This window comes from Megalobrama amblycephala, linkage group LG7 (genome assembly GCF_018812025.1).
Source record: "Megalobrama amblycephala isolate DHTTF-2021 linkage group LG7, ASM1881202v1, whole genome shotgun sequence".
NCBI classification, from domain to species: Eukaryota; Metazoa; Chordata; class Actinopteri; order Cypriniformes; family Xenocyprididae; genus Megalobrama; species Megalobrama amblycephala.
The window spans coordinates 16218451-16232922 of record NC_063050.1 but is presented as its reverse complement, the minus strand read 5'-3'; the positions used below and the strand labels follow the sequence as shown (position 1 = coordinate 16232922).

General features: G+C 35.8%; 1 protein-coding gene across 2 annotated transcripts; it reads left to right on the top strand.

Annotated features, from left to right (window-relative positions):
• The first annotated feature begins 33 nt into the window (after positions 1 to 33).
• On the top strand, positions 34 to 14239 carry slc44a1a (solute carrier family 44 member 1a). 2 transcript variants are annotated; one of them, XM_048196131.1, is made up of 17 exons: positions 34 to 311; positions 435 to 543; positions 1820 to 1906; positions 4189 to 4331; positions 4474 to 4610; positions 4704 to 4797; positions 4999 to 5168; positions 8156 to 8245; positions 8328 to 8467; positions 8559 to 8745; positions 10910 to 11078; positions 11190 to 11346; positions 11835 to 11918; positions 12003 to 12140; positions 12267 to 12503; positions 12641 to 12718; positions 14184 to 14239. In XM_048196131.1, the coding sequence occupies exons 2-17, from the start codon at positions 520 to 522 to the stop codon at positions 14202 to 14204; spliced, it is 1956 nt and encodes a 651-aa protein (XP_048052088.1). In that variant the 5' UTR covers positions 34 to 311; positions 435 to 519; the 3' UTR covers positions 14205 to 14239. The 2 variants fall into 2 exon arrangements, with proteins under 2 accessions (XP_048052088.1, XP_048052086.1); XM_048196129.1 differs by having other exon boundaries at positions 34 to 543.
• Positions 14240 to 14472: the final 233 nt, after the last annotated feature.

Here is a 14472-nt window from a genome sequence, read left to right as displayed (position 1 = left end):
GCGAATCAAACATCGCTAGTTCAATGACATTACTAGCATAACAAACGTGAAACATGTGTACCTGTCCTAATATTAATCTACTTTCGATTATGGACAGCCAGACTCCAGCAGCTCGGGAACTGGAGTGTGAAATATCTGATCTTAGTTCAATGTTTTCAAGTGTGACAGAAGAAAAGGAGGAGGAGGAGGAGGAGCAGGAGGAGGACAGGACAGCTCCGCCTTCACCTTGTCACGGAATTCACAAGGGAGAATTTCAGGACGTCAGATCCTGAAAAAACACATCCTAATCCATTTTCTAACATCAGCGACCTGTGTGTGTTTTATATTATTCATGCGTGATTGCTATATTGGACGTGTTTTGTTTCCAAGGGCATTTATACGTATTTATTACCAATGTGCAACTTTTACACTTGATTCTCCTGAAATTGCTGCAGGACACGCTGATCTCGCGCTGGCGACTCCCTGATTTACACTGTTTCAGGTGTGTTTCTCTTTGCGATTCTCATCAACTCAGGAATTATGGGATGCTGCGGCAGCACACAGGTAAGGGATCATGAAACAAAACATCGTGTAAATGCATGCAGATTCACATCTGGAAACTTTCTGGAGTTGAACGACCACATGCATGGCAAGAAGTTACGAGTGCAAACGTATCACATATTACGATCAGTTATATGCAAATATCTTGTAAATGGAGTTTTATGAAAGAGAAGGTCTGTGCACTTTATACAGGCTAAAGATCTATTAGGACCCAACAGCCTACATTACATCAAAATAATGATAAATCAAGGGTCAGAGCTTTGTTTGTCAACAGTGTAAAGCTCATTTCCGGGTTTGACTGAGAACGAGGCAGGGGGTGTTCAGACAGTCCCATTCATTCACTGCTGTGCTTTAATATGGTTTTATCCATGCTACATTTGCCTAAAATCTGCGTCTTTAATAATAATAAAAAAAAAAGGAATGAATATACGTTTTGTTGTTTTTGTGAATATTAGATGAAAAACGTAAAATGAAAATTAGTTGCCTTGGCATTTTGGCAACAAATAAAATAAGCTGAAATAGAACAATAAAATGAAATGAAAATGACAAAAGCACATTATAAAATTACTTAAACTTGATATTAGAAGTTAAAATATAATACTAAGAATATATCATTTTTTTGCTAATACAAAATATTTTGAAATTCTATAATAGTAATTAGGGCTGGGTATTGACACAATTTTCACGATTCGATTACTATTCACTTGCTTTCAATTCGATTACAATTTTGATTCGATATCGATTATTGTGGATGTAGTATTTCAGTTACAGTACATGGCAAATTTTCTAGAGGAAAAAAATCTCAACTAATGCTGTAAACTACACAGTTGGTACTACTATAATATTGAAGCTTAAATGAACTTATTTATATACAAACACTTAAATTACACTCAATGATGTTTTTTTTATAAATAAAGTTTAGAATTACATAATCATATTTCTACTCCAATTCGTTTTTTTTAAAAATATAAACATTTAAATCGCGGCTGTCGTAACTGATTTATTCAAACATGCATTAAATATTGAAGAACATTAAAAATTATAATGAATAACGGTGCATAGCTATATTTATCAGAATGTTGCTTTCTAAAGTTCACTTTTCTAGCTGATTCTATTGGAAGTTAAAATATAATACTAAGAATATATAATTTTTTTGCTAATACAAAATATTATGAAATTCTATAATAGTAATACTAAAATAACACTGCTGGTCACATACATTTACATTTCACATTGCTATTTTTCTGTATGCGTCATGATGTCAACTTCCTCTTTGCAGAAGACACGCGACTGGAAACCCTTAGAGCAGAGGAAGTGCACAGATATCCCATGGCTGCTCCTGTTCATCCTCTTCAACATCGGCATGGTAAGAGAACACACATGATCAATAGGTCTTATGAAATTAATAAAAAGAAATATAATTCATATATTTAAAAATAAAGTACTGGACACAATTATAAATACAAGAAAATAAATAATAGTTAAGTATAAAATTATTATTAATATTATTAAATGTATGGATTATTATTATTTTTGCTGTTGTTGCTGTTGGATGTTATTTTGTTAACACAGATGATAGCAGTGTCGGGGAAAGTTACTTTTAAAAGTGCGTTACAATATTGCATTACTCCCTAAAAAAATAACTAATTGCATTACTTAGTTATTTTTTTATGGAAAGTAATGCATTACATTTCTTTTGCATTACTTTTACTCACTGGTGGCCTGTTGCACAAAGCCGGTTTCAGTTAAGTTCAGGATTAGTTTGAGTAAACTCTGGTTTTTCGGGCTTATGAAGGTGGATTGGTTTTTAGCGGGGTTCATTACTATGGTAATTTACACTACACGGATAACCTGCTCCAGAGCAGGTTTTATTGGACCAAACCGGACCAATCAGCTGTGAGTAAAGTGACATGTATTTGATGCAATAAAGCCACAAATACATATCCCATATCTCTCGCTCCAAATTAAATCAGTTTATAATGAAAACATTTTAGAGACAAAATTGTGTTAATTATTCATTATATTTATATTAAATACATTAAAATTATGAATAATTCATGACATATTCATATAATTAGGCCTATTAAATTAATTGACAATATTAAAGGTCCCGTTTTTCGTGGTTTTTTGAAGCTTTGATTGTGTTTATAGTGTGCAATATAACATGTGTTCATGTTTCGCGTGTAAAAAAACACAGTATTTTTCACATAATTTACTTATCTGTATACCGCTGTTTCCACTGTCATAAAAACGGGCTGATGACTTCCTTGTTCTATGAAGTCCCTCCTTCAGAAATACGTAACGAGTTCTGATTGTGCCAGCGGTTCCTGTGTTGTGATTCGACAGCTCTGAGCGCATCTTGCCCGGAAAGGTCACGCCTCTTATCATAACGTGGAGATGCACGCGCTCAGTGTTATTAATTTTATGTAATTTTACCCTATCAATTTGAGCCGGAATCAGACCCGGTGATTGGACTGCGGGATGAAAATAACAGCGTTTCGACAACATGGCGACAAACACACTCTACAAACGCAACTCTTGTGTATTCCTGTGGGCGGAGGTTAGTCAAAAAACTGTTTTAGTGACGTCATTAAAGAAGGAAGTAGAGGGATGTAGTCCAAACTGGCCGTTCGATGTAGGCGACTTCTGTTAAATAAAATATCTCGCTTGGCATTGAACTTTGAGCTTTAAAATTTTACAGATTTTATTTATACTCTAACAACAACATTACACACTAACTAAAGTTTGAAACATGGGATCACGAAGAACGGGACCTTTAAACTTTGCTTTTAAATTAAAATAAATATAATACATGCATAAAGCTTTTAAACAGATTAAGCTTGTATTCTTGCAACATGTATTCTTTTGAGCTCTTTGTGAAACTATATTAATTATTCGGTCTATTTGTTTGATTCACATTCATTGATATAGTCAGATATTTTCTTTCAGCTGCCTTCTCAAACTTTCACTGCAGCAGTGTTTATTCCTGCTTTGTAAATGTGTTTAATTTCATAGTTTTCATAACGATCTCTTAATCTTCGGAAGAGAAGTAAATTGTGAGAAGTGAATCAAACTGACGTTCTCCATGTTCCATGTGATTGGCTGTTTGTCGCACGTGTCACACTTTTAGGTGCACGCGCTTTGCAAACTCTGGATTAAACCCGAGTTGACAGAGAAAGTTTATACCGAGCGTTGTGCAACAGTTGATCCTGATCTAAACCAGGTTGGATTTATCTGGATTTCAACTCCAATCCTACTCTGAAACTCAGAGTTTGTTCAATTAGCTTCATGCAACAGGCCACAGAGCTGTGCTCAGACTGTTTAGTTTGTCTCACGTTCATTACATTACATGGAGAGGGCGGGGTTTATGACCTATACGGCATCCATCCACTTTAGGGCGATTCGAGATCCTTTAGCTTCACTTTTCAGGACTCGTGTGGCACGCTTTGTGTTATCCCAAACACTGTTTAAATTAAATTAATTAATTGGTTCAATTTAAGTATGCTCTCTGTTTTTATATGTAAAAAAATACCCTCATATAGGTAAATAATGCACCTGGAAGTCAGTTCTTGGGGGGGAACACCTATAGACATTTCATTTCTGCAACAGTTTGTTTCTTATTATCATCATCTTGTGTTTCTATGGCAGCTCTGCATCTGTGGCTTCGCCATAGCAACAGGGGCCGCCTCAAGACTCATATCAGGGTACGACAGCTACGGGAACACCTGCGGTCAGAAGAATGCCAAAATCCCAGAAATAGAGCTCAGCGGCCTGGACCACACCTCCAGAAAGTGTGTGAAAATAAGCATGGAGTGAAGCTGAAACAGAGATATGAAGATCTTTAGATTGATTCCATATGTAATCAATCACTGCAGTAAATGCATGTTCAGAGGGAAGATTGAATGATAATTTCTTTCAATGGTTTTGTCACAGGTATGTGTTTTTCCTGGACCCCTGCAAGATCGATGTATTGAAAAGGAAGATTAAATCTGTGGCTTTGTGCGTCTCAAAGTGCCCAGAGACTGAGCTGAAGACTTACGAGGATCTCACAAAGTTCTCAACCGTTAATGGTGAGCTCAGTGCTGTCGAATGTAGTTGAATATGATGAAATGTAAATGGTGATTTATACCAAATGTTTTGTTTTTCCATATTATCGTCTCTAGGATCTGATTTATGCACCTATGACTTACAACCAGACACATATTCATCTCACCCTAATAGAGCTACAAAATGTCCAACACTTCCTGTCCATCGAAGGTAGAAACTTAGTGCATGAAAATTAGGAATTTAAAACAATAATAGATACATGAATGTTTCAAGCCATACTTATTATGTCAACACAGCAAAGAAAACTTCGTCTTGTGATTTCATGAGGTCTTAAAGACTACTGCTTATACATACAGAAAACTTTAGGTTGATATTTTATGGAACCTCATTATTTGTCATTTCTTGGCGCAGTGCATCTTTACCAGTGTTTCATCGCTGTATGCCTGCTGACATTTCCTGCTTTACTGAGTTTGCGGAGGCATTCATCACTTTCGTCAGCGACAACAGCGTGGTACACCGGGTCATCGCTGGAGTGATGACATCCAAAGAGATCATCATGGGCCTGTGTCTGCTAGCTCTCGGTGAGTTGGACCGTAACAAAGATGACTGTCAAACCACTCATGAATGCTTATGAAACCAACATGAATACAGATTATATTTTTGAAAACTTCCAATAGCATATTTTCTTAAATATAAAACCTGGTTTGCATCAGTGTTGTTTTAGTATCATTGCTATTAGTGTTGGGGGTAACGATTACAAGTAACATGAGTTATGTAATCAGATTACTTTTTTCAAGTATCTACACTGCGTTCCAAATTATTATGCAAGTGCCATATCAGTAAGATTTCAATACAATATACATTCAGATTTTAGTTTTTCTATGAAAATGTTTGTTTGTTTATTTATCCATGTCTTTTTAGATAACTGGTATTAATCTCAGACAAAATAATTTGCCAGATCTATAAAAACCCTACTTAGAGGTTGTTCCACATTATTAAGCAAGTCACAGTTCTCATGCAATATGGGGAGGAAGAAAGATCTTTTTGAAGATGAAAAGCATGAAATGGTGCAATGTTGTGCAAAAGGCATGAAAACAACTAATATTGTGTGAAACTGAATGGAAATTATCAAATTATCATAAGATTTGTGAGTGATTTAGAGCACTGCAGAACTCGGTCAGATAAAGATTGATAAAGGTTTATTAAGGAAAGTTCCTGTCAAAAAATTAATTGTATTAAAAGGGCAGCTATAAAAAAACCCCAGTGTTGAGCAGCAAACAGGTATTTGAAGCTGCTGGTGTCTCTGGAGTCTCAAGAACCTCCCCATGCAGGCTGGCAGTTGTGCGTAAAGATGCATTTCAGCCACCACTAACCAAACCTCACAAAGAGAAACATTTACAATGGGTGTAGAAATACATTTTCAAACAGTTTTATAGCTGTGGTGTTTTTTTGCAGCATGGGAAAGTGCATTGTGCATTGTATTTCAGAAGGCACTATCCTCCTTTTTATATCATAGCTGAAAATGGCCAGTTATGAACAGCAAAAGTCATTTTAATACCCCCAGAGACCCTAAAGGGACCTTCCATCTCACTTCCCAACATTCCATCCCAAATCATCACCCGCCAGCTCCCTGCTGACGTCACAGTCTTGTTGGAATGTGGTGGCCATTCACCAACCATCCAGAAATCCATCCATTTAGACCATCCATTGTAGTATGGCATTAGTCAGTGAATAAAACTATTTAAAAATAAGTCTTCATGTATTTCTAAACCCACTGCAAACATTTCTCTTTGTGAGCTTTGGTTTGGAGTGGCTAAAATGCATCTTTATACACAACTGCCAGCCTGCATGGAGAGCTCCAGAGACACCAGCAGCTTCAAATACCTGTTTGCTGCTCAACACTGGCTTTTTTTACAGCTACCCTTTTAATACAATTAATTTTTTTGACAGGAACTTTAATTAATAAGCCTTTATCTGACCGAGTTCTGCTGTGCTCTAAATCACTCAAAAATCCTATGATAATTTGATAATTTCCATTCAGTTTCACACAATATTAGTTGTTTTCATGCCTTTTGCACAACATTGGACCATTTCATGCTTTTCATCTTCAGAAAGATCTTTCTTCCTCCCCATATTGCATGAGAACTGTGACTTGCTTAATAATGTGGAACAACCTCTAAGTAGGGTTTTCATAGATCTGGCAAATTATTTTGTCTGAGATTGATACCAGTTATCTAAAAAGACATGGATAAATAAACAAACAAACATTTTCATAGAAAAACTAAAATCTGAATGTTGATTGTACTGAAATCTTACTGATATGTCACTTGCATAATAATTTGGAACGCAACTCTTTTTTTTTGTTATTAAAAAACAAACAAGCAAGCCCAGCCCAGGTGAGAAAAAATAATGCAAAAGTAATGTAATGCATTACTTTTCATAAAAAGTAACTAAGTAATGCAACTAGTTACTTTTTTAGGGAGTAACACAACATTGTAACGCATTACTTTTAAAGTAACTTTCCCCGACACTGATTGAGATACTATTATAGATTTTATTGATATTTTGAATGTAGTTTTTATTTTCATTTTAGTTAGTTTTAGTAATTTTGTTGTATGTTTTTGCCATTTTTATTTTTATTTTTTTATTAAATGCCTATATATTTTCTTTATTATTTTTTTATTTCAGTTTTAGTTATTTTATACAGAAGAGGATCAGGGTCAAGCAATAATAAAAAAATTAAATCATCTCGAGATTAAACTGGTTAAATTTCAAGAAAAAAAGACGATATACAGTGTTATAAAAAATCATTACATTTTGAGAATAAAGTCATTGTGTTTCAAGAAAAAAAGTCAAAATAAAATGTTGAGAAGAAACGCATTCCATCAGTGTCATGTTCATTGCGTACTGTCAAGCTATATTTTAGGCTTTCTTTTAATAACAATCATATTTCAGCTAATTATAACCGAATAATGTACGAACTTTAAAGAGAATTTGCAAGCTGCTTGCAATTTTTTTTATTTTATTCTCATTGACTTTATTCTCAATTTAATGTTTATTCTCAACATTTTATTTCAGCTTTTTTTTAACATAATGACTTTCCAAAATTATAAATAAACACATTTATTTTTGACAGTTTTTGACTTTTTTTCTCAAAATTTAACGAGTTTTGAAACAATGAAAATTTGTTTTTATGCTTCAGTGATAATTTGTAATGAGTTTTAACATGAACTAACAATGAAAAATACTTCTAAAGCAGTTATTCATCATGGTTAGTCAATTTTTAACATTTACTAATACATTATTAAAATCAAATGTTGTATCTATTATTTAATGGACCTGAGTTAACATGAACTAACAATGAGTAGTTGCATTTTTTATGAACTAATATTAACAAAGATCAGTAAATACTGTTTCTCATTGTTAGTTAATGCTCTAACTAATGTTAACTAATAAGACCTGATTGTAAAGTGTGACTGTTTTAAAGTCAACTATAATATAAAATGAAGCGTCAGTGGTCAAAAGAGTGAGAATTAAAGCACCATTATGTCTTTGCTTTCTTCTGCAGTTCTGTCTCTGATTCTGATGGTTGTGATCCGCTACATATCCGTGCTTCTGGTCTGGATCCTTACAGCTGTTGTGGTGGTCGGGTCAATTGGTGAGGCCTTAGTATCACATTGAAATAAATGAAACGACCAGCACTGACTGTCACTAGCTAAAAGTCGCTGTGTTTGTGGCAGGTGGAGCTGGTATTTTGTGGTGGCTATACGTGGATCAAGGGAAAGCAGTGAACGCCACTCTACCGGCTCATGAACTGGAGGTTGCCAGAGACAACCAACAAGCCCTGCTCATCTACGCCATCGCTGCCACTGTTTTCACGGTATGAACTGGGGCTACGCCTGGAATCGCAAGCTACTGTATGACTGCCAAATGCAAATATTTCATGTGCACATTATAACTGTATACCTCAGGTGATTCTGCTCCTGCTGATGTTCTTCATGAGGAAGCGTGTGGCGCTCACCATCGCTCTGTTCCATGTGGCCGGGAAAGTGTTCACCCATCTGCCCCTGCTAGCTCTGCAGCCTTTCTGGACCTTCCTCACGCTCATGCTCTTCTGGGTTTACTGGATCACCGTGCTCCTCTTCCTCGGAACCGCAGGTTTGTCAGCACAAACAAATGAAGGTCTGGGGTGGGCGGAGCTTCAGGTAGTCATTCGCAGGGCTGGACAATATAGCTTGGGTGTATATATATTTTCAGGTATGTTAAACTCGATAGTTAAGTTTCTGTTCCAGTGAAGAACATTCAAAATGTTTAAAGACAGAACTGAAACATGGAAAAAATTAGGGCTGCACGATTAATCGCATGCTATTCTCACGCGCATTTTGTCAGTAAAGCCGGTTCCCTGATTACCGCTAAATCGCCATCACCTGTTTTTAAACGGAGCGCCTTTTAATAGACGGAGCCGTAGTTCACGGACAAGCCACGCAATATCGCGTTCATTATCGCAGGCGATTCATCTGCGATATGAACGCGATATTGCGTGGCTTTTCAGTGACCTACGGCTCTGTCTATTAAATGCCGCTTCATTTGAAAGCAGGTGATGGCGATTTAGCGGTAATCAGGGAACCGGCTTTGCTGACGAAATGCGCGTGAGAATAGCATGCGATTAATCGTGCAGCCCTAGAAAAAATGTAGTTTTTGTGTAATCAGGGCATTTTTGTACATATACATAAAATTATTTTTGCATATTTGTTTGCATCACAACTCAAAAATCATATTGCCATTTATTACATTGTTACATTGGTTCATGGAAATAATTGTCAACACTGATAGCTTTGTGGGCAGCGCGCCGACATATAGCGCTTTTGGTGACCCGAGTTCGAGTCCCGGCTCGTGGTCCTATTTTATTTAATAAAAATTTTTATTATATATATATATATATATATATATATATATATATATATATATATATATATATTATTTAATTTATAATTTATATTATTGTTATATTAGTGCATGAAAATATAAATTTGCAGATGCAAAAAATCTTTTTGATTCACTTCACAAATTCACAGTTTGAACTGATTCAGTGAAATGAATAAAAAATGACTCAAACTCTGGATCAACTTGCACATTCCAAATATTGCTATATATCCTAATTATTGTTAACATGTATTCATTACTTCCATTAGCTCATTTGTTTCTACCTTAAATGAATTTGCTAACATTGACTAAATTAAATTGCCTAAATTATTACGATTATGTTAGCTAACTGTGTGATTTATACACAGCAAAATCAACTCTGCTCAGATTACATATGGCCCCGCTCTACTTAGTGTTAAAATAACTGAAGCAGAGTTAAAGTTAATGAGATAATTAAGTGATTAAGTTATGATTGAGCATTAGTGATGAACACCTGCTGTTAACAAGCAGAATCACTGAAGAGAAACACAAGAACTACAGCTGACTTCAGCCACAGCCTTAGATGAAATCAACTGAAGATAAAAGACATAAAATCTCTCAAGATCTGATTAAACAACTCCACAAACAGCATGTTATCTCATTAACTTTAACTCTGCTTCAGTGTTATTTTAACTCTATGTAGAGAGGTCCATATGTTCTCTGAGCAGAGTTGATTTAACTCTGGAGATTTTGCTGTGTATATGTACATTTCTGAAATTACATAATTTAAACACAGTCAACTCTGATAACAGATTACCCTAAATTGTAATGTTGACATGCACTCCCCGTAAAGCTGCTTTGAAATATGTATTGTGAAAAGTGATTAAAAAAAAAAAAAAAAAAAAAATTTACCAGCTCTAATGTATGGAAGCTTGTTTCCGCCACAGAAAAAAAAAAATGTGAAAGATAATTGCATTTTTTTTTATCTCACGATTCTGATTTTCTTTTCTTTCTCAGAATTGTGTGAATAAACTCATAATTGTGAGTTATAAAGTCAGAAACTTGCAATTCTGACTTTTTTTATTCGCAGTTGCAACTTTATATCATGCAATTCTGACTTTATAATCTCTCGTAATTACGAGTCATACATACAAAAAAAGACTCGTACAAAAAAATTCTCAAATATGACCTCTAGAAAACTTGATCGCTATAATGATAGCTATATTTACAATGTTCTTGTTGTTATTTCAGAAGGAAAATCATCATAAATGTGTCATAAATATTCAATATATTGTCTAGTCCTAATCCACTGATTTTAGTGTTATTATATATCAATGTTTCACTAGGAACAGAATTTCAGGTTTCTGTTTAAAACTGTCATGTATGTAAACTATCATAACATGATTTTTTTTCCACACAGGAAGTCCAGTGAAGAATAACCAGACGGGCCTGGTGGAGTTTCATATGGACGGGCCGCTACAGTACATGGTGTGGTACCATGCCGTGGGTCTCATCTGGATCAGTGAGTTCATCCTCGCCTGTCAGCAGATGACTGTAGCTGGCGCTGTGGTCACATACTACTTCACTAGGTCAGAGGTCAAAGTCATTTAGAAAAAAGTTGACACTTTATTTGTGATGCTTCCGCTTTGTCTATTCAGAGCAATCGTTGTGACCTTTTTTTTTTCCTTCTGTCATTGTAGAGATAAGTCTCAGCTGCCCTTCACGCCCATAGTGTCATCTGTCCTGCGTCTGATGCGCTATCATTTGGGAACCGTAGCTAAAGGAGCCTTCATCATCACTCTAGTGGAGATTCCTCGCCTCATCCTCACCTACATCCACAGTCAGCTCAAAGGAAAAGTGAGTTTTTGCGGAAGAACATTGTTTTTCCAAAAATGCATGCAGTTTTGTTTTTTAATCACTAGAGGGACAAAAGTTACATAGTGTACCTTTACAACGGTAATATTGTGAAATATTGTTGCAATTTAAAATAACTGTTTTCTATTTGAATATATTGTAAAATGTGATTTATTCCTGTGATCAAAGCTGAATTTTCAGCATCATTACTCCAGTCTTCAGTGTCACGTGATCCTTCAGAAATCATTCTAATATGATGATTTGCTGCTCAAAAACCATTTGTTGTTATTATCAATGTTGCTTCATATTTTTTCAGGATTATTTGATGAATAGAACAGCATTTATTTGAAATAAGTAACATTATAAATGTTTTGACTGTCATTTTTGACAAGTTTAATGCTTCTTTGCTGAATAAAAGTATTAATTTCTTCAAAAAAGAAATTGATCCAAAACATTTGAATGGTAAAATGAAGTAAATGTTGTTCCTGCAGGAAAACGCCTGTGCCCGCTGCATGCTGAAGGCGTGTATCTGCTGTCTATGGTGTCTAGAAAAGTGCCTCACTTACCTGAACTTGGTGAGTCATGCATATGCATATTTTGCAGAAAGATGAGTTAATTGCATGTTAATTTGATGCATTAATTATGTGTCTTTTCTGTAGAACGCATATACGGCAACGGCCATTAACAGCACCAGCTTCTGCACATCTGCACGAGATGCTTTCCTCATTCTTGTGGAAAACGCTCTCCGTGTGGCAGCTATCAACAGTGTTGGGGACTTTGTCCTGTTTTTGGGAAAGGTAATTTATACTTTTAGAGTATTTATTATTTATTTTATTTGTGGTATGATTTATGTGCTAAAGATTGCTAAGCTATGAGCAATAAAACAGTTTTGATTGGTGGTTTAAATTTTTCAATGTCTGCAGGTGTTGATCGTGTCATGCACGGCGTTTGCGGGCGTCCTTTCGTTGAACTATCAGCGCGAGTACACAGTCTGGGTGCTGCCGCTCATCATCGTGTGTGTGTTCGCCTTCCTGGTGGCCCACTGTTTCCTCTCCATCTATGAGAGCGTAGTAGACGTACTCTTCCTTTGCTTCGCCATCGACACAAAGTACAACGACGGCAGCCCGGGCAGCGAGTACTACATGGACAAGACCCTTATGGTGAGAGCTTTCCCCTATTCATTTTCTCAGACCTCAAGATCAATTAAGCCCAACCAAAAGTCATTTTATAATAGCCCTGTGTTGTTGAATAGCAGATTAAACATGCTCTTGGTGTCTCTCTGCGATCGTTCATATAGGAGTTTGTAGAGAATGCCAGGAAAGCGAACGAGAAGTACAGCAAAGCAGAAGGAGACAGTCGGGAAATGAAATCAATGGTGAGTTTAATATTGTTTTATTTTCAACTGATCAGTTTTTTTGGCATTAACATCTTTTTAATGCCACATTCCATTTAGGAACATAATCCATTGATTTTGCACAAGTTGAAGTCTTTTATTGCACTTTTCCTAGTAGGAAGTTGGAAATTTCTGAGTGGGTGAAATGCAGCATTAGTTACACAAGAGTGTTAATGCATAAACAATACAAGCACAAGATTAAATAAGTTTGTTTAGAGTGTAACAGTTGGGAAAATGAATTTTAACGATAACTTTTACATTTTAAAGACAGACCTGCTGTGAGCTCAGAGGATGTTAATCAATGGTATATGCTTCACTTAAAGCCATCTGTTTGCATTAATACTTATTTTTAAAATGATTGTGTTTAACAACTGAATTTGTCATGGAAAACTACATTACCCATGATGCTGTACAGAAAACTGTACAATCTGAGAGTTTCCTCCATCGACTGTAAAAAAAGATGGTCGGCGTGTTTCTACTTCCTTCCACTGTAGAAAAATAAAGCCAAAATATCCCAGAAATGTAAGTTGGAGCCGAATCTGCGCAGTAGTGATCCTGACGTCAATCTCAAGCACAGCTGTCAATCATGACCTTACAACTAAAACCTTACTGTGGCAAAAAATGCACACTTGAACATACGTCAGCGTGATGAGAACTACCAAAAATGACAAAAAATTAATTGGATTTGTCTCGTATTCCATTTAATTATATGGAGAAGGCGTGGTTTATGACCTATATTGGAGCTAGCCACCAGGGGGCGATCAAAATGTTTTGGCTTCACTTTTCAGGACACTTCCGTCCATAAATCCTCTCCCGTGGCCTCATGGGATAGTAAAGTGTCCATCGATCTCGCTGGAGGTAGTAGGTCGTAGTAGGTTCGCCTACTGTTTTTCGAATACTATGTATTCGGACATACTACTCTGTTGGCGTACTGTTTTTTTGCATTGTATATGGTAGGGAAGTATTTGATTTTGGATGCAGCGTTGGTTTCCACCAACCACTCCGATGAAGAACCGAAAATGACTTAAGTCATTCTGTTTGCTGTCAAAATACTTAAATATTTGTGTAAATAAATGCATATTTTGCAATAAACTTAAAATATATTGTTTCTATAGATATAATCGACAACTTTAATAGTTTTATATTTCTCCATTTTGTCATTTGCAATGCTTCATGGGATTGTAGCTCCTTCTTTAAAGCCGTTAAGTACACAATATATTACCTTTTTGTCTTTTTATCTGATTTTCAAGTTCTTTTTTGCTTCAGATCAAGGTTTGTAATGACATGATTCACCTCATAGTCACGGCTTAAAATTCTTAAGGAAAGACTATTTAAAATCTCCATGAGAAAAGTGAATTGAAACAACATATCCGGAGCCAATGGCACTGAAAAAGTGGACAGGCTCTGTTGCGCTCTATTCATTTACTTATCATTTCTTATGTTTCAGACTGGAGGTACACTGGCTTGATGAAAACCTGCGTGGTGTTACATCATCTGACACTCCAAAAAAGTGCTATTGAGATGCACAAAAGCTTCTCTTCAGGGATTATAATGTGACAGACATCTGTCATCACAACTTAAAGGGCATTTTACATTAGAAAAGCTCTAGGACAGTGAGCTGGGTACATGCACAAGAAACAACACAACAAGCTGGAAGATGCCGTCTGCACGCTAATGTTTCTGCTCCTAAATCTTCTTTCAAAAAGCTTGCCTGCATTTTTATTTGTTTTATTAGG